The 25,548-nt window shown below is 41.4% G+C and overlaps 1 protein-coding gene across 4 annotated transcripts in view; it reads left to right on the top strand.

Annotated features, from left to right (window-relative positions):
- The window catches only part of LOC122554242 (CMP-N-acetylneuraminate-beta-1,4-galactoside alpha-2,3-sialyltransferase-like), a 506,893-nt gene that overhangs the window by 197,068 nt on the left and 284,277 nt on the right, over window positions 1–25,548 (top strand). Inside the window, exons 6-7 of one of the 4 annotated variants that reach the window (XM_087990522.1) lie at window positions 1,942–1,995; window positions 17,110–17,181. The exons of 2 other annotated variants lie outside the window; for them this stretch is intronic. In XM_087990522.1, coding sequence (XP_087846648.1) covers window positions 1,942–1,995; window positions 17,110–17,181 — 126 coding nt within the window. The remainder of the gene's footprint in view (window positions 1–1,941; window positions 1,996–17,109; window positions 17,182–25,548) is intronic. One more of the 4 variants, XM_087990523.1, reaches the window with a different exon arrangement.

The raw sequence follows: 25,548 nt of genomic DNA on the forward strand, positions 1-25,548 counted from the left end.
TATTTTAAGACATCCAGCACCTCCTTTTCTGTAATGTAGACTCTTTTCAAGACTTTACTATTTATTTCCCCAAGTTCCCCAGCTTCCATTTCTTTGTCCATGCTAAGTGCTGATGAAAAATATTCATTTAGGATCTTACCCATCTCCTGTCACTCCTCATGTAGACAACCTTGTGGATCTTTAAGGGGATCTATTCTCTTCCTAGTTGCTCTCTTGTCATCCTCATCTGGTGTAGCCTACACGTGACACCAGACCTGCAACAATGTGGTTTATTTTCAAGTGCTCTTTGAAATGGCCGAGCAAGCCACTCCGTCACATCAATCGCAACAAAGTCTAAACAAAGAAATTAAACTGGACACACCACTTGGCATTGACCTCGGTACCAGACAAGATATTGGGAAAAAAACATCTCTTTCCACTCGGCAAAGTCTGTCTTACTAACATTTGGGGGTTTAGTGCCAAAACTGGGAGACTGCTAGACTGGGTCTGTGGCGGGTGTTGAAGAAACCAATAAGAGGGAAAAACATATTGACCTTGTCCTCACCAATCTGCCTGTGGAGGTTATTGAGCCCACTCCTCCTTCACTGAGTGGTTTAGTTGTCCACCACGATTCAGGGCTGGAGAACTAAGATCTGATTTGTCAGTTATGGGATCCCTTAGTTCAGTCTATCAATTGCCGTTTTCTGTTTGGTATACAAGTCATGTTGCAGCATTATTGAACTTCAGACCACATTTGGAATATTGTGTACAGTTTTGGTCGCCACAGTACCAGAAGGTTTTGGAGAGGGTACAGAAAAAGTTTACCAGGATATTGTTGAGTTCGGAGGTATTAGGTATGTGGAGAGATTGGACAAACTTGAAGTCAAATCTGATAGAAATTACGGAATTATGAGAGGTATGGATTGATGGATAGTCAGTTACTTTTTCCAGGGTAGAAATGCCAATTTCTAGGGCGTATGGGTTTAAGATAAAAGAGGAAAAGTTTAAATGCGACCAAGAAGAAGAAAGTGAGGACTGCAGATGCTGGAGATCAGAGTTGAAGAGTGTGGTGCAGGAAAAGCACACCCGGTCAGGAAGCATCTGAGGAGTAGCAGAATCGATGTTTCAGGCATGAATTGTTCATCAGGAATGACCCCGGGTGTTGTGTGAGTTTTAACTTTGTACACCCCAGTCTAATACCGGCACCTCCAAATCATGTTCCATTTAATACAGTGATAGTGCCACACGATACAATGGAGGATATTCTCAATGTGAAAGTGTGACCTTATCACCATAAGAACTGCACAGCAGTCATTCTTACCGATACTGGCGTAAGCAGCAAGTGGCAGGCAGACCTAAACAATCCCACAACTAAGTCACAGCAGTGTGTACTATCTACAAGATGCACTGCAGAAATGTACCAAAGAAATTTAGACAGCACCCACAACCACTTCCATCTCAAAGGCCAAGACCATCAATACACAGGAACCACTACCTGCAAGCTCCCCTCCAGCCACTCATCATCCTGATTTGGAATTATATTGCTGGTCTTTCACTATTGCTAAGTCATAATCCTGGAATTCCTTCCCCAAGGGCATTGTGGTCCACCTACAGCAGATGGACTGCAGCGGTTCAAGACAGCAGCTCACCACCTCCTTCTCAAGGACTTTTGAGGATGGGTAACAAATGCAGCCAGTGACTCCCTTGGACCATAAGTGATATCTTAAAAATATATATATATAAATAGTGGAAAAATTCAACTTGCAAACAAAGGAAAATGTCATGATCAAAGATGGTTTACTTCTGAACCATTTAAATTGGGTTCATACTTGGTTCTTAAACATATCTACATTGTTTGGAGCTTAAAAATCTTCACACATCTTTCCATGTGCTGTTTGTTTCTAAAGCCATTGTGTATCTAGCTCATAACACTGTAGTTCTAGCTATCTTTTTGCCTTCTAGAATGTTTGAAGTTAAAAGGAAGAAAGTAAAGACAAGCTGGAGAAAGGATAAAAGGTAAATATAATCATTTAAGGTATTGAGAAATGTTCCAATTGAATCAATGAACGAATCAAGGTGCAAGCAATCTTCATGTTTTCATTTACTTTAACACAGATTTATAATAGACTGTGGTAGAAACAGGCATTTTAAGAATCTAACTTACAGATAATGTCCCAGACACTGCCGCCATCATCCCTGGATATGTCCCACTGTCAGGACAGACCAATAGAGGTGGTGGCACAGTGGTTTGCAGTCAGGAGAGAGCTACCCTGGGAAACCTCAACATTGACTGTGGACCCCAAGAAGTGTCAAGGCATCTGCTACTGATTGCCACATACCATTCTCCCTCAATTGATGAGTCAGGAGTCCTCCATGTTTAACAACCCATGGAAGAAACACAGAGAGTAGCAAGAACACAAATTTTACTCTGGGTGGGAGTTTCAATGTTTACCACATCAGCAAAACCACTGATCAAATGGTTGGGTCTGACAGGACTAGCTGCCAGACTGAGTCTGTGGCAGGTGGTGAGGGAACCAATGAGAGGGAAAAACATACTTAACCTCATCTTTGCCAATCTGCCAGCAGCAGATGCATCTGTCCATGACAGTATTAGTAAGAGTGTCTCCAGATGAACAGTACGGTGATCAATGTCCTGTCTTCATGTTGAAAATACCTTCCTTTGTGTTTTTGGCGTTATCACCGTATGAAATGGTACAGACATCAAACAGATCCAGCGACTCAAGACTGGACATCCGTGTGGTGCTATAGGCCGTCAATAGCAGCAGAATTGTACTCCAACACAATGTGCAATCTCATGGCCTGGAGTATCACTCATTACGATCAAGCCATGGAATCTACCTGATTCAGTGGAGAGCAGCACCAAGCATACCTAAAATTGAAGTGTTAAAGATGGAGATGGTAGACATTTCCCCCTCATTTGAAAAGATATCTATCAAGTTGAAATGGTCAAAGTTGAAGGGGCGGCACGATGGATCTGTGGTTAGCACTGCTGCCTCGCAGTGCCAACGTTCGATTCTGGCCTCGGGCGACTGTTTGTGTGGAGTTTGCACATTCTCCCCTTGTCAGTGTGGGTTTCCTCTGAATTAGTCAGGAGTAAATGCTGGTTCCATCACCATCTGCCACACAACCAGTGGAGAGAAATCAGAGTTAATGTTTTGGGTCAAACGATTTTGCCTCAGAACATCCCTGCATGTGTTCCTCAGGCTAGTGTTGCCAGTCATGTTCAGTTGCTTCATTAATGACCTTCCCTCCATTGTAAGGTCAAGTGGAGATGTTTATCGATGATTGCACAATGTTTAGCACCATTAGAGACTCCTCAGGTGCTGAAGAAATCCATGTTCAAATGCAACAAGATCTCAACAATATCCAGGTTTGGGATCACAAATGGTAAAAATACTTGCACCACACACGTGCCAGACAATGACTGTCTCCAATAAGACACAATCTAACCACTACTCTGATATGGACTAAGCCAGACCATTCAAAACATTCTTAAGCAGGCAACTCAGACCGTAACTTTGCAATTTGTTTCAGTAAGTGTAGAGTAAAAACTACCCAAAATAAGTTAGCTAGTTTGACTACTAGATTTGAAAACAGACAAAAATTTATTCACAAAATTACATAATGAAACACAAAGAGCAGAATGAAAAACCCTACAGAACTCAGCCTGTCCAACTAATTATGCTGTTCTGAATATACACAGCAGTCTCAATAAGCAAACTCCCTTTAAAAACCAGTATAAATGGAACACATGCTTACAGGTTGAAGTTGAAGGGCAGAGAGAGTTTCCACACAGCTCCCTGTTGAACTTCAAACCAGTTCAAGACTGAACTAAAACTGCTCAGCTCAGCTGGAGAGCTGACCACTCTCCTCTCTTTGTCCAGGTCACTTCAAACATGACCACTTTAGCCTGAAGTCTCATCTGTTTACATGTAAATAAAAGGCCTCTCAAAATCCTTTTCATCTCTGTACCAAACCAGGCTGGTCGGAGCCCAGTCTGATTTATTGCCCCTTAAAAAAAAAATCAAGGACAGAATCTCCTTGAGTCAAAGAACAGCTATTAGACATAAAAAAGGACTAGCTTTGTGACAACCCCTTGATATTCAATGGTGCTACCATCACTGAATTCCACACTATCAACATCCTTGTGGTTACCATTGACTAGAACTGAACTGGACTTGACATTTTAAATCAGAGGCTAGAAATAATGCAGCGAGTAACTCACCGCCTGACTCCCCAAAGCCTGCCTACTATCTGTAAGGCACAAGTGTAGTGGAATACTCACAACTTGCCTGAATAGTTGCAGCTCCAACAACGCTCAAGAAGCTTGGCACCAACCAAGACGCAGCAGTCTGCTTAATTGGCACCACGTCCACAGCACTCCCTCCACTACTGCTGCTCAGGAGCAGCTGTGTGCACTATCTACATGATGTACTGCAAAAATTCACCAAATATCCTTAGAGAGCACCTTTCAAACCCATGACTGTTTCCATCTTGAAGGATAAGGGCAGCAGATATATGGGAACACGACCACCTGAAAGTTTGCTTCCAAGCTACTCATTATCCTGATTTGGAACTATATCGTTATTCCTTCACTGTCACTGTGTCAAACTCCTGGAATTTCCTCCCTAAGGGCACTGTGGGCCAACATCCAGCTTGTGGACTGCAATGGTTCAAGAAGGCAGCTCAGCCCCAGTTTATCAAGAAATGCTGGTATTGTCCATGTCTGGCAAGTGAATTTAAAAAATGTAAACGTGCAAGCCAGGTGGTAATTTTCAATTTCTGTATCATCTGACACTGTGATTCTGCTCAACAATTGTCCTAATTTGGGCTCAGGATTGGGATTATTAGATAGTATCGGTATTGACTTTAGTCACAATGGTACTGTTGGTTTGGAGACTTTCTACAGTCATTCTAGTTTTGCTCTGACAATGAAAAGCCAGCCTGGCAATTATGTGGGAAGTAACCTTTCCCTGGGCTGGCATTTGGCTATTTTAAGTTGTTAGCAATTGAGAGTGAGCTGACTTCTGAGTTAGAAACCTTTGGGTTTAACATCTACACTGGGACTCAAACTGTTAACTGTCACATTTCTCCAGAAAAAAATAACGGGGTCACCTTTCTTTCTTCAACTAATGTTACCGAGAGATTCAACTAAGCATTTAATGCTATGGTACACAAAACATTGTACTCACATAATAATTATTATTGCACTTTAGTGCAGTGCTTTGAATCATTTCTTGGGAACTTCTAATGTACTTGATAAGTGGGAACATTTTTTTATTGGAATCTTCATAGTGGAACTTATTTATCAGACACAGGTTGTTCTGCTGTAATGCACGTTTCAGCGCGAATTGGCTATAATTAGATTAGATTACTTACAGTGTGGAAACAGGCCCTTCGGCCCAACAAGTCCACACCGCCCCGCCGAAGCGCAACCCACCCATACCCCTACATTTACCCCTTACCTAACACTACGGGCAATTTAGCATGGCCAGTTCACCTGACCTGCACATCTTTGGACTGTGGGAGGAAACCGGAGCACCCGGAGGAAACCCACGCAGACACAGGGAGAACGTGCAAACTCCACACAGTCAGTCGCATGAGGCGGGAATTGAACCCAGGTCTCTGGCGCTGTGAGGCAGCAGTGCTAACCACTGTGCCACCGTGCCGCCCACGATAATGCGATTGACGAATTGTGCATGTTGTTTGGATAATGCAAACATTCTGCTAAATGGGTATAGTGATTTTCTATTAGTGATCTCCTACAACATGATTTTCTGTAGAGCTTTTCCATAGCATGATTTTCTGTAGTACGAGGCTGCAGAGGAACACAACTGTCGCATTATAGCAGAATGACCTGTAGTTAATTTCATGTCAGAATGGCCTAATAGTCTCCACACTTCAGCACCCACCAAATCCCAGATATATTTGCCACTGCCAGGGATATCAGTGCATTCGAGTTTTATTCCAGTTTTTATTTAATTTGCACATGTATATGAAGTTGAAAAATCCCTCTTTTCCATCCATTTATTAACATTTTATTGCCCTATTTCTTACATACCGCTACTGTATTATATATTTAAGTCTTTTGTGCATACAAACCTCTTATGTTCTTGTTCATAGTTCGTATTGTGTTACATGCAACAGTTTAAAGTAAACCTCAAGTGAGACTTGCCATCTGATTGAATCGCAATCAACTGTACATCAAAAAACTAATCGGTACATAGCCTCTGAAGTGTGGATACACACACCGAAGAATAGGTACTAACATATCTGGCTCTACAAGCTTCTCTAGTGTCTGTCCCGAGGCAATGGAAAGAATAGCTGTTCTGACCTGCGATCTGTTCAGTATTTGAAATAATTGCAGCCTACTCTTTCACATATGTATTCTCCAGTTTCTTCACTAGCATGTTGGACAATGAGAATTCAGACTCTAAAGAAAGTTTGTTCAACAGACCATTGTGTGAGATTTATTATTCACCGAGTGATTGGATGCCCAAGGCATAAGTAGATTTTCTGTATAGATTGAAAGGACAATACATATTATCAAATCAACAGCGTTTGTGGCTTTCACCGGGTGGAAAATAGGGGGAAGGTGAATTAACAAACCTGACAGATTTTGCTGTGGGAAGTTGGCTGCATTAACTTTATGAAATGATTAGCAGTTCTATGATTCAAGTTGATTCTTATGACTAATGTTTAAGCAAAGGAAAAATGGGCAAGGTGGAATAAGTTCAGTACATTTGAAAATCACACTGCTGTGTTGAAGCAGTTGAGCATTTAATGAACTTTTTAAATGTTTATGCGTGATTAGAAAAAGTGAAGTTGAAAGTAGTTGGTAATATTGATGTTGCTGATATTTGGGATTCATGTTGCTATAATTCTGCTTAATAACCTTGGTTTTATCTTGAGATTTACAGTGCTGTAGGCATATTCAAAATTGCTAAACAATATGTCACAAATGCATTGCAGTCTGTGCGTAGATGAGGCATGCATATAAGTTCCAGCTTGAATCCCTAGTTTGTGCTGAATTAACTGATCTCTGTGCTTGTAAATTAGTAAAGAAAAATTGACTAAGATTCCCATGCTTTGACCATTAACCTATGATGTGTTTGAAATCTTATGCTTGGACGTAATGTGAAAACAGCATTAGATATAGCTCTTGCTGCTGTCAAAAATGTCTATGTGGCAAATAGGTAAACTACTGGTGAGTTCATAGCGCCTGCTTGGCATCATATCCTGGCAAAGAGGAAATGAAGGAACAACATTAGTAGGAATTACAGGGTGGAACAGGGCAAAAACTGATCTGTGAGGCTTATTGAAAAATATGCGGTTCTTTAGGATGTCTGACGACGTGGATGTGGAAAAGTTGCTTTCCCTTTGTGGGAAAGTCTAAGATTAGAGGGTATCATCTCAGTAGAGAGTCACCCCCTTAAGAAAGAGATAAAGAGTAACTTCTTCTCCAGACTGGCGAATCTGTAGAGTTCCTTATTGCAGAGGATTGTCAAGGCTGGGTTATTAAGTATACCCAAGGCTGAAATAGATTTTTTAATCAATAAAGGAATCAAGGGTTATGGGATAATCCCGGAATGTAGAGGTGAGGATTAGCAGATCAGCCAGATTTCATTGAATGGCAGAGCAGACTTGATGGGCTGAATGACTTACATCTGCTTCTACATTTTACAGTCTTATGGCTTTGACGTCTGTAAAATTATGAATAAATGAATGTTGTATTGAAAGAAAATCTCAGATAGCAGCACTCTTTCCCAAATGGCACACATGACTCTTTCCAACATCTTAAAAGCATTAAGGTCCACTGATGGATTAGTTTATGGTCTAGCAAGTTTACCTGAAACAGGCAGAACTCAGTTACAGACAAGACAAGCTGATTGGGGGTGCAAAAAATGACACGGGCTCGATTATACAGCTCAAGAGGAAAAATATTGCTACAAACCTAATCTACTGCACAATATTTTTGCATAAACTGCTATTTTAGTATAAAATTCTCTGATTCAGTAACACTGATGAAGTCCCTAAAGTATAGAAGGAAAGTAGAAATGAACTTAAACAAGGAGTTAGAAGGGCTAAAGGGGGTCATGAAAAGACCTTAGCAAACAGGATTAAGGAGAATCCAAAGGCTTTTTATGCATATATGTAAAGCAAGAGGGTTGTCAAGGAAAGGGTTGGCCCACTCCAGGACAAAGGGGGAATCCATGTGGAGCCAGACGAGGTAGGTGAAGTTCGAAATGAATACTTTGTTTAGGTATTCACCAAAGAGAAGGAATTGGCAGAGGATGATAACAGGGAAGGGAGTGTCGAGTTTCTCAGCCAAGTTGATATTAAAAAGGAAGAGGTATTAGAACATAGAACATTACAGTGCAGTACAGGCCCTTTGGCTCTCAATGTTGCGCCGACCTGTGGAACCAATCTGAAGCTACATTATTCCATTTTTATCCATGTGTTTATCCAATAACCATTTAAAGTTGGTGAGTCTACCACTGTTTCAGGCAGTGCGTTCTATGCCCCGACTACTTTTTGAGTAAAGAAACTACGTCTGACATCTGTTCTATATCATCACCCCTCAATTTAAAGCTATATCTCCTTGTGCTAGCATCACCATCCGAGGAAAAAGGCTCTCACTGTCCACCCTATCAAAACCTCTGATTATCTTTTTTGTCTTAATTAAGTCATCTCAACCTTCTTCTCTCAAACAAAAACAGCCTTAAGTCCCTCAGAAGACCTTCCCTCCATATCAGGCAACATCCTAGTAAATCTCCTGTGAACCCTGTACAAAGTTTCTGCATCCTTCCTATAATGTGGTAACCAGAACTGTACACAATACTCCAAGTGTGGCCACACCAGAGTTTAGTACAGCTGCAGCATGACCTTGTGGCTCCAAACCTCAATCCCTCTACCACTGAAAGCTAACACACCGTATGTCTTCTTAACAACCCTATCAACCTGGGTGGCAACTCTCGGGGATCTATGCACATGGACACCGAGATCTCGCTGCTCATTTACACTACCAAGAATCTTACCATTAGCCGAGTACTCTTTGTTCCATTTGCTCCTTCCAAAGTGAATTACCTCACACTTTTCCACATTAAACTCCATTTGCCACCTCTCAGTCCAGCCCCGCAGCTTATCTATGCCCCTCTGTAACCTGCAACATCCTTCGACATTAACCACAACTCCACCGACCTTCGTGTCATCTGCAAATTTACTAACCATCCTTCTACACCCTCATCCAGAAAACTTATAAACATGACAAACAGTAGTGGCCCCAGAACAGATCCTTGCGGTGCACTATTAGTAGTTTAACTCCAGATGAAGATTTCCCATCAACTAGCACCCTCTCTCTTCTTTCAGCTAGCCAATTTCTGATCCACAATCGCCCACAATACCATGCCATTATATTTTGTGCAATAGCCTACCATGGGGAACCTTGTTAAACACCTTACTGAAATCCATATACACCACATCAATCGGTTTACCTTCAACCATCTGTTTGGTCACCTTTTCAAAGAACTCAATAACGTTTGTGAGGCATGACCTACCCTTCACAAAATCGTGTTGACTATCCCTAATCAACTTCTTCCTCTCCAGATGATTATAAATGTTATCTCTTATAACCTTTACCAACATTTTACCCACAACCAAAGTAAGGCTCACTGGTGTATAATTACCAGGGTTGTCTCTACTCCCCTTCTTGAACAAGGGGGAGCAGCATTTGCTATCTTTCAGTCTCCAGACAATGACAGCATAAAGATCAATGCCAAAAGGCTCAGTAATCTCCTTCCTGACTTACCAGAAAATCCTAGGATAAATTCCATTTGGCCCAGGGGATTTATCTGTTTTCACACTTTCCAGAATTGCTTACACCTCCTCCTTGTGAACCTCACTCGCATCTAGTCTAGTAGCCTGTATCTTGATATTCTGCTCGGCAACACTGTCTCTTTCCAACATGAATACTGGTGAAAAATGTTCACTTAGCGCTTCCTGAATCTCCATGGACTCCACACACGACTTCCCTCTGTTATCCTTGATTGGCCCTTATCTTTCTCTTGTCATTATTTTATTCCTCATATAACTATAGAAAGCCTTTGGGGTTTCCTTTATCCTAAATGCCAATGACTTTTCATGTCCCCTCCTGGCTCTTCTTAGCTCTCTCTTGGCTAACCTATAACTCTCAGGTGCCCCAACTGAACCTTCACGTTTCATCTTAACCTAAGCCTCCTTCTTCCTCTTGACAAGAGATTCTTTCGTAAACCATGGCTCCCTCGCTTGTCCATTTCCTCCCTGCCTGGCAGGTACATACTTATCAAGGTCACGCAGTCGCTGTTCCTTCAGGGCTTATGCCCGAAATGTCAGTTCTTCTGTTCCTCGAATGCTGCCTGACTGGCTGTGCTTTTCCAGCACCACACTCTTTGACTTGATCTCCAGCATCTGCAGTCCTCACTTTCTCCTCATTTGGTATGCTTGCCTTTGTTGGTCAGTACATTGAGTACAGGAGTTGGGAGATGATGTTGCATCTGTACAGGACATTGGTTCGGTCACTTTTGGAATACTGCATTCAGTTCTAGTCTCCCTGCTATAGCAAGGATGTTGTGAAACTTGAAAGGGTTCAGAAAAGATTTACAAGGATGTTGCCAGGGGGTTGGAGGATTTGAGCTATAGGGAGAGGCTGAATAGGCTGGGGCTTTTTTCCCTAGAGGGTAAGAGGCTGAGGGGTTGACCTTATTGAAGTTTATAAAATCATGAGGGGCATGGGTAGGGTAAATAGCCAAGGTATTTTTCCCTGGGTAGCAGGGACCAAAATTAGAGGGCATAGGTTTAAGGTAAGAGGAAAAAGATCTAAAAGGGACCTAAGAGACAACGTTTTCAAACGCGTGGGTGGGGAGAAAGTGGTCGAGGTTGGTACACTTACAACATTTAAAAGGCATTTGGATGGGTATATGAATAGGAACGTTTTCAAAGGCTATGGGCCAAATCCTGGCAAATGGGACTAGATTAATTTAAGATACCTGGTCGGCATGGATGAGTTGGACTGAAGGGTCTGTTTCCATGCCGTAATTTTTTTTTTGATCCAGACAGGGTAGATGCAGAGGGGTTGTTTCTTCTTTTGGGAGAATCTAGGACCAGAGGGCATAGTCTCAAAGTCAGGTGTCACCAATAAGGCCATAAGAAATAGGAACAGGCCAGGCCATTCAGCCCCTTGAATCTGCTATGCCATTCAATAGGACCATGACTGATCCACCATTCCTAATGTATACCTGCTGCCATTTTCCAATAATCTTTGATTCTCCTGCTGATGAAAAATCCATCTAGTTCAGATTTAAATATTCACAATGACTCCAATCCCACAGCTCTCTGTAGCAAGGAGATCCAAAGACACTCAACCCTCTGAGTGAAGAAGTTCCTTCCCATCTTCATCAAATTGGCACTCTTTATTTCTGAGTAAAAACAATGACTGCAGATGCTGGAATCCAGATTCTGGATTAGAGTGGTACTGGAAAAGCGCAGCAGTTCAGGCAGCATCCAAGGAGCAGGAAAATCGACGTTTCGGGCAAAAGCCCATCATCAGGAACACAGGCAGAGTACCTGAAGGGTGGAGAGATAAATGAGAGGAGGGTGGGGGTCGGGAGAAAGTAGCATAGAGTACAATAGGTGAGTGGGGGAGGGGATGAAGGTGATAGGTCAGGGAGGAGAGGGTGGAGTGGATAGGTGTAAGAGCACCTGGTGGGGAGTGGTGTCGGCTACATTGATGACTGCATTGGCGCCACCTCGTGCTCCCGCGAGAGGTTTGAGCAATTCATCAACTTCACCAACACATTCCACCCTGACCTTAAATTTACCTGGACCATCTCTGACCCCTCCCTCCCCTTCCTGGACCTCTCCATCTCCATTAATGATGACCGACTTGACACCGACATTTTTAACAAGCCCACCGACTACCACAGCTACCTGGATTACACCTCTTCCCACTCTACCTCCTGCAAAAATGCCATCCCGTATTTCCAATTCCTCCGCCTCCGCCATATCTGCTCCCAGGAGGACCAGTTCCGCCACAGAACACACCAGATGGCCTCCTTCTTTAGAGATGGCAATTTCCCTTTCAACGTGGTCAAAGATGCTCTCCAATGCATCTCGTCCACATTCCGCACCTCCGCCCTCAGACCCTACCCTCCAACCATAACAAGGACAGAACCCCCCTGGTGCTCACTTTCCACCCTGCCAACCTTCACATAAACCAAATCATCTGCCGACAATTCTGCCACCTCCAAACGGACCCCATCACCAGGGATATATTTCCCTCCCCACCCCTTTCCGCCTTCCACAAAGACCGTTCCCTCCGTGACTGTCTGGTCAGGTCCACGCCCCCCTACAACCCGCCCGCCTGTCCTGGCACCTTCCCCTGCCACCGCAGGAATTGCAAAACCTGTGCCCACACCTCCTTCCTCACTTCCATCCAAGGCCCCAAAGGAGCCTTCCACGTCTATCAAAGTTTTACCTGCACATCCACCAATATCATTTATTGTATCCATTACTCCCAATCCGGTCACCTCTACATTGGGGAGACTGGATGCCTCCTAGCAGAGCGCTTTAGGGAACATCTCTGGGACACCTGCACCAATCCACCACACCGCTCTGTGGCCCAACATTTCAACTCCCCCTCCCACTCTGCCGAGGACATGGAGGTCCTGGGCCTCCTTCACTGCCACTCCCTCACCACCCGACGCCTGGAGGAAGAACGCCTCATCTTCTGCCTTGGAACACTTCAACCCCAGGGCATCAATGTGGACTTCACCAGTTTTCTTATTTCCCCTTCTCCCACCTCACCCCAGTTCCAAATTTCCAGCTCAGCACTGTCCCCATGACTTGTCCTACCTGCCTATCTTCCTTTCCACGTATCCACTCCACCCTCCTCTCTGACCTATCACCTTCATCCCCACCCCCATTCACTTATTGTACTCTATGCTATTTTTCCCCACCCCCACTCTCCTCTCATTTGTCTCTCCACCCTTCAGGCACTGTATTCCTGATGAAGGGCTTTTGCCCAAAACATCGATTTTCCTGCTCCTCGGATGCTACCTGAACTGCTGTGCTTTTCCAGCACCACTCTAATCCAGACTCTTTATTTCTGAGACAATACAGTCTGATCCGCGACTCGTCCATGAGGGGAAACATTTTCTCAACATTTACCCTGTCATGTTTCTTAAGAATCCTGTATGTTTTACTGAGATCACCTCTCATTCTTCTAAATTCCAATGAGTCGAGACATTGCATTCCAAATCTTAACACAGGCTGCTTGAAAAAGTTTTCTGCATGTTGCAATTGCTTCATTTGCCAGTTATCGTAATTTTGCATTTTCTTTAAAACATGAAGGCTTGAACCCTCAATTTGGCCTACAGTTTACATTGAAGGAGCCATTCCTTTTTGGTTTTCATCACAGTTTACTGACCTCTGAGAGTCTTGGATCTAGAACCCCTGTTTAACCCTCCATACTGAATTGAATTGAATTTATTGTCACGTGTACCGAAGCACAGTGAAAAGCTTTGGGTTTTGACAGTGGAAAAACCAGGGATCATCCTAATGAATCTTCTGCGGACTTTCTGCAATGAAATATCCTTCCTTAAATCAGGAGACCAAAGCTGCTTACAGTACTCTGGATGTGTCTCACCAGTGCCTTGTACAGTGCAGTAAGACTTCCCTACTCTTGCATTCCAACCCCCTTGAGATAAGGTCAAGCATTCCATTAGCCTTCCTAATTACTTATCTGCCTTTAGCTCTGTTAGAGAAGTAGTATTTGACAAACAAGTGTTGGCACTTAATTCCTTAATTCCTTCCATCTTTAGTATTAATGGGATGTTTGAGGTATCTTCCACTGTAAAGAATATTCCAAAGTTTCTGTTTCACTCATCTGCCACTTCCTTGCTCCCATATTCATTTTCTAACGCGTCTGTTTGTTTGCTTTGACCTTTTTTTATATAGTGGGGGGAGTGGAGAGAGGACACGCCAGTAGGACTATCTATTCTTTCCAGTTTGGCAGTTAAGACACACCATTGTTTTGCCATTCTCTCATTCCAATCACTTAATCTGCACTATTAGCAGCCTCTCTCCCCCAGCATTCCACCACCCCATTATTGCATAAATACTGCACCCTCCCCTCTTGAAGTCACCTCTAATGGCGAGTTATGTAGACTCAACGTTAGCTTGCTGTCTCTGCATGGATGCTGCCTGACTTGCTGTAATTTTCAACATTTTTTGTTTTCACTCCCTCTAAACCGTTCCTCTTCATGTACCCATCCAGATGCCTTTTAAATGCCATAATTGTACTCATCTCCACCTCTTCCACTGGCAGCTTGTTCCATACATGCACCACTCTCTGCGTGATAAAATTGCCCTTTAGGTCCCTTTCAAATCTTTCCCCTCTTACCTTAAACCTATGCCCTCTAATTTTGGATTCCCCCTACCCTGGGAAAAAGACCTTGGCTATTCACTCTATCCATCATGATTTTATAAAGCTCTAAGAAAATTGCATTGTGCCAAACTGTCATATTGTGAAACGATTCAAATACCCTTCTACCAGGACACAGTGTATAGATCTATTAAGACAAAGCCACATTCAATCTCTGTTGTTATTCTTACGAATATGTTGCAGCAGGCTTAAATAATCTTGACATTATAAAAATAATTTTACTTGATTCAATGCAAATTTTTGGAAAAAAGTATACTTATCATGATTTTTGTTTCATTTGTATGTAGAATGTTTTTAGTATTGAGCAATGTCTTAGTGCATCACTCCACAGAGTTTGTTTTGTAGTTCTTATGTTTTAACTTGTCTGGTAGGTAACTCTTCAGGAAGAAAAAGAGGGATTGAGCTTCTCCTGTTCATCTCTTGGCATTAACTAAAATAGTAGCAATAAGATCCAAAAATATTCCATGAATGCAATCTCATGGCACCCGAATAAATACAGAGTACAATTAGATCACAAAGGATGATTGATTTGGAGTGTTTGCTGGATATGGTGGTGAAGAATTGTAGAATTTAAATAATAAATTTGTTAGTAACTACTTCATACTGAACTTTTCAAAGATAAAACAATCTCTTTAACAGAAATTGTATTGAAGCTCTGACCATTAAGTTTCAACTGCAATGTGTAAGAGATGTGATTTTTTTCAGAATCAGCCCCAGATTAAGCACCCTTTTTCAAATCGATTTCCATCCCTGTAATGATATTCCCTAAGGAGCTACATCCAATGAAAGATAAGGCTCCCTAATAATAAAGTTCACCTTTGTTATTTGTGTTTTGAATTGTTTGTCCCAATGGTACAGTTGGCAAAATCTGGATCAATTTAGTTCTTAATCTTGCAAGTAAAAAGTATTTTCTTATTTCTCAGCAACTGTTATAACTGTGGATAGTTTTATTCTTGAAGTTGAATTATGAGAATATTGATTAGCATAATTCTATTTTTTAGTAATATTTAAGGAAGGCTCTTTAGTCATCCTTCTGTATCCTACAAATGTTGACATTTTTAAAACTCGAGTTGAATTGCTGTAAAGGTTTCTGTGGGAATGGAAAGTATTCTCAGCAAAAGTGTATGCTAATAAATCACGATGGCAAAGTCATCAACCGCATACAGTATTTTAGAAGTTAGATAACAACCTCAGATTATCCACTCCCGTCGTACAGACTGAGTAATGGTGACATATGATGTCTGGAGAATTTGAAAGAGTCTTTGCTTTCATTTTTTTAGCTCACTGGATGATTTATTTCTGTATCCCTCTCTAGTTTTATGATTCATCAAAATTGGGAGCTGTAGATTATAACATTAAGTTGCCTGCATGGCGTTGAAAGATAGGGGCCTGAACCCCAAGGAAATTTCTCCCAGTGAAAGCATAATAATAGCAGACAAGTCAGTTCTCTTCTTTTTATGTAAATTGGAAAGAACGATATGTGTAAACTTGCATCTGTAAAGCACTTTTCAGGATTTCCAATGCCCCTGTCAATCTTCTGTAAGTAGGCAAGGTTGACAGACAACTTGTATTATAGCAAAATCTTACAAATAACAAAGAGATCGATGACTGGCATTATTACTGACGTTGGAGGAGTGTACTTTCTATTTCTAGTCCCATCACTCCACTGGTCACAGTATATATTTAATTTTTTTCACTGTTACCAATATGACCAATTATATATATTATCTATGTTAAGTTCCGAATAAAAAGATCCATCAACCAGGTTTACTAAATTACTTTCTTGTTTATTAATTATAACCAGATTTATTCAGCAAAGATGCAAAGCTTTACTAACACAATTTGAAATATGAAAGCTTTCTAACTAACCCCAACTTGCACCACGCATGTATGCAAGTTAAAGAAAAAATAAGTTAACTTCCCTGCAGTGATCAGCTTTGGATAAATACACTTAGCCAAAATAATTGTTGAATCTCAAAGAACAAAAGGATAAGATCGCTTTCAAGCCTGGTATCCTTGTACAAATGGTAATCACCAGATATGCCATTGTTACCCTGGGATATTTTCAAATGCAGATTATTGAAGGCATCAAGAGGAAGTTTATTTGAAGCTTTTTGGGAAGACCAGCTGTTTCAGCTTTTTAGCAATCACTTGAATGGGTTTCTCATAAAGATATTAAAGGCTGATATGATGATTATATCTCTCTCTCAGGCTACACTCTAACTGAACTCCAAAGCAATATCAAATAGCCAAACTTCTGACAGCCATAAACTCAGGTATATGACTTCAAGTTAGTCCAAGCATTCAGCTGAAGTCTTGTTACTTCTAGTAGGTATCTTTTTTTAAAAACAAGTTCCACAATATACCTTTAGTGACCTTTCTAAACCAAAGAAAAGGCCTGGCATTGCTTCTACTTCAAAAGAATCAAGTATCTCCTGCCACTACAATGACACTGATGTCTTTGATATGTGCTCAGAACAGGAGGTTTAAACAACAAAGATGAAACTGGAACTAAACCAGGAATATTCACTGCTGCTTTGGGGATAGAAAGCATCAATGATTTTCAATAACAGTTTCTTCCCATTCTGTCTCCTCTCTTGACTTAAATTGGGAACTTTCCATTGGTGTAGAAGCAACAAACTGCACTCTTCATTGGTGACTGTTATAAACCATCTTCCCCTCACCAGCAGTATTGGAGGAAGGTAACATACTACTACCTTTAACAAATATTTTGACTGTATTGAGCTCATTCAGTGTCTTGATATTTTCATTGTGTTTCTTGAATTTTACCACATGCTGCATGCCTTCTCTTCAGCCCAAACTGCTGTCCGTCAGTGTGGATTGGAAGCAAGTCCAGCATTATCTGAAAGCAGAAGTGGCTGTCCTGTTTCACATGAACAGTTAGTCTGTGCCAACAGTTCTTAGAATTTTGTGTTTTGCACTGTAATTCAGGAAGAAAGAATTTCCTCCCTACAACACTGTAGTTCGGTACACATGCACAGTTCTCCACCGTCCTGGTGGTGTTGGTCTTAAAATGCAACCAAAAATAAACAACGATGGAAGTACCTTCTTAACACTACTGTGGCAGTGGTGTTGATTAAGGCATATATATTGGCCAGTATAACTTCTTTGAACATTGCCAAAGAGAATATATTGCACTTTGGTTTAAAGTCTCAGCTGAAAGATAGCAATTTGCATTGATTGAAGAGCTGAGATTATGTACTCAAGTCTTCAGTTTGAGGTTTATGGCTGAGAGATAAAGGTACTATCACTGAATGAACATTGGTGTAAAACATTCTTGAGGTTCATTTGTTTTTTTTAACATTTTGTTTTGGTTTATATTTTTATTTTGTTAACTATTAAATTAGAAGTGATTTCTTGAGGTGCCATCAAAATGTGTGACTGGTATTTCATGCAGCACATTTGAAGCTTGTATTTTATAGCACTTCTGATTTTAGAAAGAATTGGAATCACAGGATAGTTGGGGTACAGAAGAAGGTCATTTGATCTGTCATGATGATGGCCTGTCTTTGAAGGAGCAACTTAACTTGTTCTTTTTTGCCATTTCCCATAGCCTTGCAAGTTGTTTTTGTTTCAAATGTTTACCCAGTTCTATTTTACAAAATGGATTCTGTCTCTCCCACACTTTGGGATATTGACAAATATAAATGACACCAAAAGATGCACTGCAGAAATTTATGAAGCATAAACAGCATCTTTTTAGCTGGCTACTGATCATCTTTTACATGAACGCTGCCTTTAGAAAGACAAAGGCAGCGGAAACATAGAAACACTACTACTTGTTAGTTCCCCTCCAAGACACTCGCCATCCTGACTTGGAAATATAATGCCATTTCCTTCATTGTTGCTGGGTGAAAATTCCAGAAACCCTTCTTTAAAAGCAATGTGGGGGTAATTACTGCAAATGGACTTCAGCAGTTCAAGAAGGCAGCAAATTCCTCATCACATGAACAAATTTAAAATAAAACACAGGAGTGGAAGTGAAAAAGTCCAGACAGCTGCTTTAGGTTCCTCTGCCTTTATGGTTCATGGCTGATCATTTACCTCAATGCTATTTTCCCACATTATCCCCATATCCCTTGATTTTGTTCATATTTATCAATTTCTATCTTGAACATAATCAGTGGATGAAATTCCATGTCTCTCAAGGACATAGAATTCTAAAGATACACTATCCGCTGAAGAAATCTCTCTTGATCTCATTTCTAACACCTCATTCAGAAACTATGTATCTTGCATCTAAACCACCCAACTATGGGGAAATGTTTTTTTCTGCATCAACCCTGATTACCCCTTTGAAAGAATTGTAAGTTACAATTAGATTATTTATCTTCCTTGTCCAGTTCAAAGAATGCAGGCCCACACTCAATCTCCCCTCTTAGAGAAAAAATACTTGCCATCTAGGTAGGGTATTAGTTTGATGAATAAGAGATAGTATTGTATTGTGTTGTCTTTTCAAATAAGATATTGAGTTGCTGTTCTCAGCATTTGTCAACAGTCATGTAATTGACTACACCTCAATTTCTTTACCATATTAAGGGAAGTGATGGCCTGGTGGTATTATCGCTAGGCTATGGCGAACATAATGGGTTTGAATAATCACTTGGCAGCTGGTGGAATTTGAACTCAATGAAATAAATATGAAGTTACGAGTCTAATGATTACTATGAAACCATTGTTGATTGTTGGGGACAAAAACCCTCTGGTTCACTATTGCTTTTCAAGGGAAGGGAAACTGTCATCCTAAGACCATAAGACATAGGAGCCGAAATTTGACCATTCAACCTATCCAGTCTACTCCGGCATTCAATCATGGCTGATAAGTTTCTCAACCCCCATTCTCCTGCTTTTTCCCCGTAACCCTTGATCCCTTTGATACTCAAGAATCTATCTCTCTCGGTCTTAAATATACTTCATGACCTGGCAATGAACTCCAAATATTCACTATTCTCTGGCTGAAAAAGTATTTCCTTATCTCCATTCTAAAAGGTCTCCCCTTTACCCTCAGTTCCTAGTCTTTCCTACCAATGGAAACATCTTCCCAACATCTATTCTGTCCCGGCCATTTAGTATTCTATATGTTTCACTTAGAACCCCCCAAATCCTTCTAAATTCCATTGAATATAAACCCAGAATCCACTAATGTTCCTGATATGTTAAGCTTTTCATTCCTGGGACCATTCTCGTGAACCTCGTCTGAACATACTCCAGGGCCAGTACATCTTTCCTAAGATATGGGGCACAAAACTATGCACAATACTCCAAATGTGGTCTGACCAGAACCTTATAGAGGCTCAGGAGTACATCCCTGCTTTTATATTCAAGTCTTCTCAAAATAAAGGCTATCAATGCATTTGCCTTCCTAACTACTGACTCAACTATCTGGTCTGGTCTACATGTGACCCCAGACCCACAGTAATGTGTGGTTAACTGCCTTCTGGTTAACATTAGGGATCGTCAATGAATGCTGACCCAGCCAGTGATACCCACATCTTGTGTATGAGTAAAATAAACCTATTAGAAGATCCTTTATCCAAAATGCTCGGGACCAGCTGTTTTTCAGAATTCAGAATTTTTCGGTTTTCAGAATAAGTGACAGTTTAATGGTGAAATTTTAAAAAGTCTTACCGGAGAAGCAGACTTCTAAATAAGAACGTGCTTGGCCACACCCCCATGTCAGATTTGAGTGACATGCATTGAGTGGGTGTCGACTTGGGTTAACTGTCTGCTTGGAGAAAGTGAGGTCTGCAGATGCTGGAGATCAGAGCTGAGAATGTGTTGCTGGAACAGCGCAGCAGGTCAGGCAGCATCCAGGGAACAGGAGAATTGACGTTTCGGGCATAAGCCCTTCTTCAGGCTTAACTGTCTGCTTGCCAAACAACCTTCACAAAAATCCTTCGGATTTCAGAGTTTTTCGGTTTTTGGATATTTGAATAAAGGATCTCCTACCTGTTTTGTGCTTCTTTCATTTATGAACTGATGACTTGCCAAAGCATGGTGACAACAATCATGGTAACAACCAATAGTGCGTTCTTAAATTATATCTGACAGGTCACTGTCGAAGATAAGAATCAAACTGTTCCTAAAAGTAATGATATATAAAGATTACAGCAAGATGCCAAATATCCATTTGTTAAGCAAAAGAAGAAGCTCCGAGCGAAACTGAGCATTATCTGTGGAGAAAGAAATTGTGTTCATGTTTTACGTTGTTAACCCTTTATCAAAATAAGAAGAAATCAGAAATGTTATAGATATAAGCAGTGCAAAGTCAAGAAGGTGGGGGTGAAGACCTAATACACGGGAGGTTCTCTGGTCCTGCAGGCTGGAGTGATTTACATGACCAGGGATGATATTACAAGGCAAGAGAAGATGATAATTGCTAAATAAAGAAAAATGTCCTGGGACTAAAGAGATGTAAAAGGATAACAGCAAATGTGATTAACAGTATCTGAGGACATGGGAATAGTCATTACATCATAAAGCTGTAACTCAACTTTGAACTTGGAAAACCTTGAAACTAAATGGAAGGAAGAATGTGCTGTCTTTGGAGGGTGTCCAGAGGAGATTTAGGAAAATGATCTCAGAGATAAAAGGTTTGTCATAGGAGTGGTTGAGGACACTTAGTTTATACTCAATGGAGTTTAGAAGGATATAGGAGGATCTGATTGAAACCTACAGAATGCTGAGAGGCCTGGCAAGATTGGGCATGGAGAAGATGTTTCCACTGATAAGAGAGATTTGGACTCAGAGTGAAGGGATGATACTTTAGAACTGAAATGAGGAGAAACATTTTCAGCCAGAGCGTGGTAATTCTGTGGAATGCATTGTCACAGAAGTCAAGTGGAAGCCAAGCCATTCAGTATATTTAAAACAGGTACAAAGGTTCTTGATTAGTGAGGAGATCAAGGGTTACGGGGTGGTGGCAGAAGAGTGGGTCTGAGAAACATATCTGCTATGATCAAATGGTGGAGTAGACTTGATGGGCTAAATAAGTTCTGCTACTATATTTTATGCATAATGAGGTGCTGTTCCTAAAGATTGCATTTAAGCAATATAGAAACCAAAGATAGGTGGTCAGAGTAAGAATGGGAAGCGTATTAACTAGCAAGTAATATGATGTTCAACAAAGACCTCATCCAAACCACACTGAATCTTTCCAACACTGTGGAATAATGATCAGCAAATACAGTGAATAAGTTGGGAAAAGTGCAAGTAAATCACTGTTTCACTTTGCAGAAGTATTTTGCGGTCTTGGGTGATGTGTTTGTATAAGAAAGTGCTGGGTAAAGGGAAATGGGTATTAGGAGTGATGGAGGAATAGAAGTTGTGTTGCAGATTGAAAAATGCATTTATTAACAGTAGGTATCAGGATCCTCTAAAGAAGTAATGTTCTCGTGCTATGTCACAATTATGTAGCTTTCAGTACGTTTGGAGATAGAAACATACATTCATGGCAACCTTACCACTTCATGTGATCTTGCCATCATAGCAGTCATACGTAACACCATTTCTGATCACATTTTTCCATCACTCTCCATCCATATTCTCATGTAACCTACCTTCTCTTTGCATCTGTCCATGAAGAGCCATTCAGTTGTGTCAAATCACCACAAGGTCTAAACAAAGGAATGAAACCAGACAAACCACCAACATTGCCTTATCTTTGAAAATGGCAATGGCAAACATAACCTTGTCAACACTGCAAAGTACTCCTTAACAATCTGGAGGATTGGGCCAATTATCCTACAGACTAGTTAAGCAAGAGCCTGACATTGTCTGTAAGGTATGTTTCTGTTAGTATGATAATATGCCAGACATTACCTTTCCTGGGTATTTCCTGCTCCACCAAGAAGACAGACCCACAGGAGATAATGGCACAGGAGCATATATTTGGGAATGAGTTGTCCAGGCGATAGCAAAATTGACTTTGGACCACTGAACTCTCAAGACATTGGATCAAAATGGTAGGAATCTTCCACTGATTCCCATCTACTACACCCCCTCAACTGATGAATTTGTTCTTCTCCCTGTTGAACACCATTTGGAGGAAGCACTGAGGATAGCAAGGGTACAGAATGCATTCTGGTTGAGGGATTTTAGTGTTGAAGAGTGTGGTGCTGGAAAAGCAGCATCCGAGGAGCAGGAGAATCAACATTTCAGGCATAACCCTGTCATCAGAGATGAGGCTTATGGACCAAGCGGGCTGAGACATAAATGGAAGAGGGAGGAGGCTGGGGCTTGGGGGGGGGGGGGGGGGGGGGGAAGAAGCTCTTGATCACCTGATCAGTTTGTTTATGATAATATGTCCTTGACTTTCATTTATGTTACTATCACTGCATACCCCACTATCACCATCCTGTGGGTTACTATTAACTGGAAACTCAATTTGACTCATCATATAAATACCATGATTCTAAAGCAAGTGAGAGGCTAGGAATATTGCAACAAATCTTTCCTCTGTCTATCATCTGCAAAGCACAAATCTGGAGCGTGATGGAATACTTCCCATTTTTCTGGATGAGCCCAGCTCTAACAGCACTCAAGAACCTGTACACCATCCAGGACAAAACAGCCTGCTTAAAGTCACTGAGAGATATAACACAGAAACAGATGCTTCAGTCCAACTTGGTCCATACCGACCAGATATCCTAAATTAATCTTGTCCCATTTGCTAGCATTTGGCCCATATCCCTCTGAACCCTTCCTATTCATTTACCCATTCAGATGCCTTTTAAATGTTATAATTGTACCAGCCTCCACCACTTCCTCTGGCAGCTCATTCCATACACACATCACCTGGTGTGTGAAAGAGTTACACCTGAGATGCCTTTTAAATCTTTCCCCTCTCACCTTAAACCTATGCCCTCTAGTTCGGACTCCCTCACACCAGGGAAAATAACTTGTTTATTTACTCTATCTATGCCCCTCATCATTTTATAAACCTCTATAAGGTCACCCTTCAGCCTCTGAGGCTCCAGGAAAAACAGTCCCAGTCTGTTCAGCCTCACCCTGTAGCTCAAATCCTTCAACCCTGGCAACACCCTTGTAAGTCTTTTCTGAACCCTTTCAAGGTTCACAACATCTCTCCTATAGCAGGGAGACTAGAACTGAATGCAGTATTCCAAAAGTGGCCAAAACAATGTCCTCTACAGCCACACCATGGCCTTCCAACTCCTATACTCAATGTACTGACCAACAAAAGCAAGCATACTAAGCACCTTCTTCAATGTCCTATTGGCACCACATCCACAAGCATCCACTGCCGATGCTCTGTAGCAGCAGTGTGTAATATGTTGAAGATGCACTGCATGAAGTCACCAAAGAACCTTACACAACTCCTACCAAGGAGGAGAAAGTGAGGTCTACAGATGCTGGAGATCAGAGCTGAAAATGTGTTGCTGGAAAAGCACAGCAGGTCAGGCAGCATCCAGGGAACAGGAGAATCGACGTTAAAAGCCCTGAAGATTCTTCTGTTCCCTGGATGCTGCCTGACCTGCGCTTTTCCAGCAACACATTTTCAGCTCACAAACTCCTACCAAACCCACAATCACTTCCATCTAGAAAGACAAGGGCAGCCGATACATCAGAGCACCACCACCATCCTGATTTGGAAATATATTGCTGTTCCTTCATTGTTGCTGAGTTAAAACACTGGATTTCCTTCCGTAAGGCATTGTGCATCTATTACAGCGCATTTTTACAGTTGTTCAAAAACCCATTTCATCACCACCTTCACAAGAGTAACTAGGGATGGGCAATAAACACTGGCCAGCCAGCGATGCCCATGTCTGACTAGTGAATAACTAAAAAAACACACAGCCTGGCTTCTTTTGTGATTTTTCAGATACTGAAGCAGTTCATGAACATATAGAGCAAGCTGATGTAGGTCACTGTGCACCTGAGTGATATGTGAATGGGGTTTGGAAATTAATAACAGTCAAAATAAAAGTGGAGACATTTGATTACATGGTTTCATTCAGGCTCAGCTGGTGGCAACAGCCTACAAAAACAGAAATTGCTAGAAAAACTCAGCAGGTCCGACAGACCTGTGGAGAGAAAGCAGAGTTCATGTTATGGGTCTATGACCCTTCTTCAGAATATGTCCATCAAGTTTGTGGAGGGTAGAATGTAGGACAACAGATTTACAAATGAGATCTATTTCTGCTGTTTAATTCGCTAGGAACTGGTTTGTTGGCAGTTTGTGATTGGCATTTGCTCGCATTGAATTCTGTAAGTCCTGAACTTTCCCTCTGTGTTTCACTGTCTTGCTAAGCAGCAGAAAAAAACATCTGGAACCTGAAGCTTTGCTGCAGGAAAATAGCTAAGAAGAACTAAGAATGCGTGGATAAGAGATCAGGAATTTTGGGTGAAATCTGCTTCTTTTTGGGTTTCAGTGAACTAATATATTGGTGAGCCCTTTTTAGAGTGGTTGGTGACAGGGTTGGATTTTGGAGGTGATGATGGTGAGAGAAAGTTATATCAGTACGAAGAAGTGAATTGAACTGAATTTATTGGCACATGTACAGAGGCACAGTGAAAAGCTTCATCCTGTGAGCAATGCAGATAGATGATAGAATTAAGTAGCATAGATAAGTAACTAGTAGGTAACAGCAGCAAAAACCAAAACACAGGTACAGGCGAATGTTAAGAGTTTGTGAGTCCATTCAGTATTCTAACAACATTGGGTAGAAACTGTTGCGAAACCGGCTGGTACATGTGTTCAGGCTTCTGTCCCTTCTCTCCAATGGTAGAGTTTGTAGAAAAACATTGACAGGGTGAGATGGATCTTTGAGAATGCTGGCGGCCTTTTCTTGACAGCGGACCTGGTAGATGGACTCTGTAGATGGGAGGTTGGCCTTTCTGATTGTCCAGGCTGAGTTCACCATTCTCTGTAACCGTCTCAGATTTGAATGGTACAGTTGTCATACCAGGTAGTGAAACATCCAGAAGAATGCTCTCGATGGCGCACCTATAAAAATTAGCAAGGATAATCGCCATCATGCCAAATTTCCTCAGCTGTGTGAGGAAGAAGAGACATTGGGCCTTTA

This window comes from Chiloscyllium plagiosum, unplaced genomic scaffold, assembly GCF_037043375.1.
Source record: "Chiloscyllium plagiosum isolate Xiang-an unplaced genomic scaffold, Cpla_swu_hap1 HiC_scaffold_9, whole genome shotgun sequence".
In the NCBI taxonomy this organism is placed as follows: Eukaryota; Metazoa; Chordata; class Chondrichthyes; order Orectolobiformes; family Hemiscylliidae; genus Chiloscyllium; species Chiloscyllium plagiosum.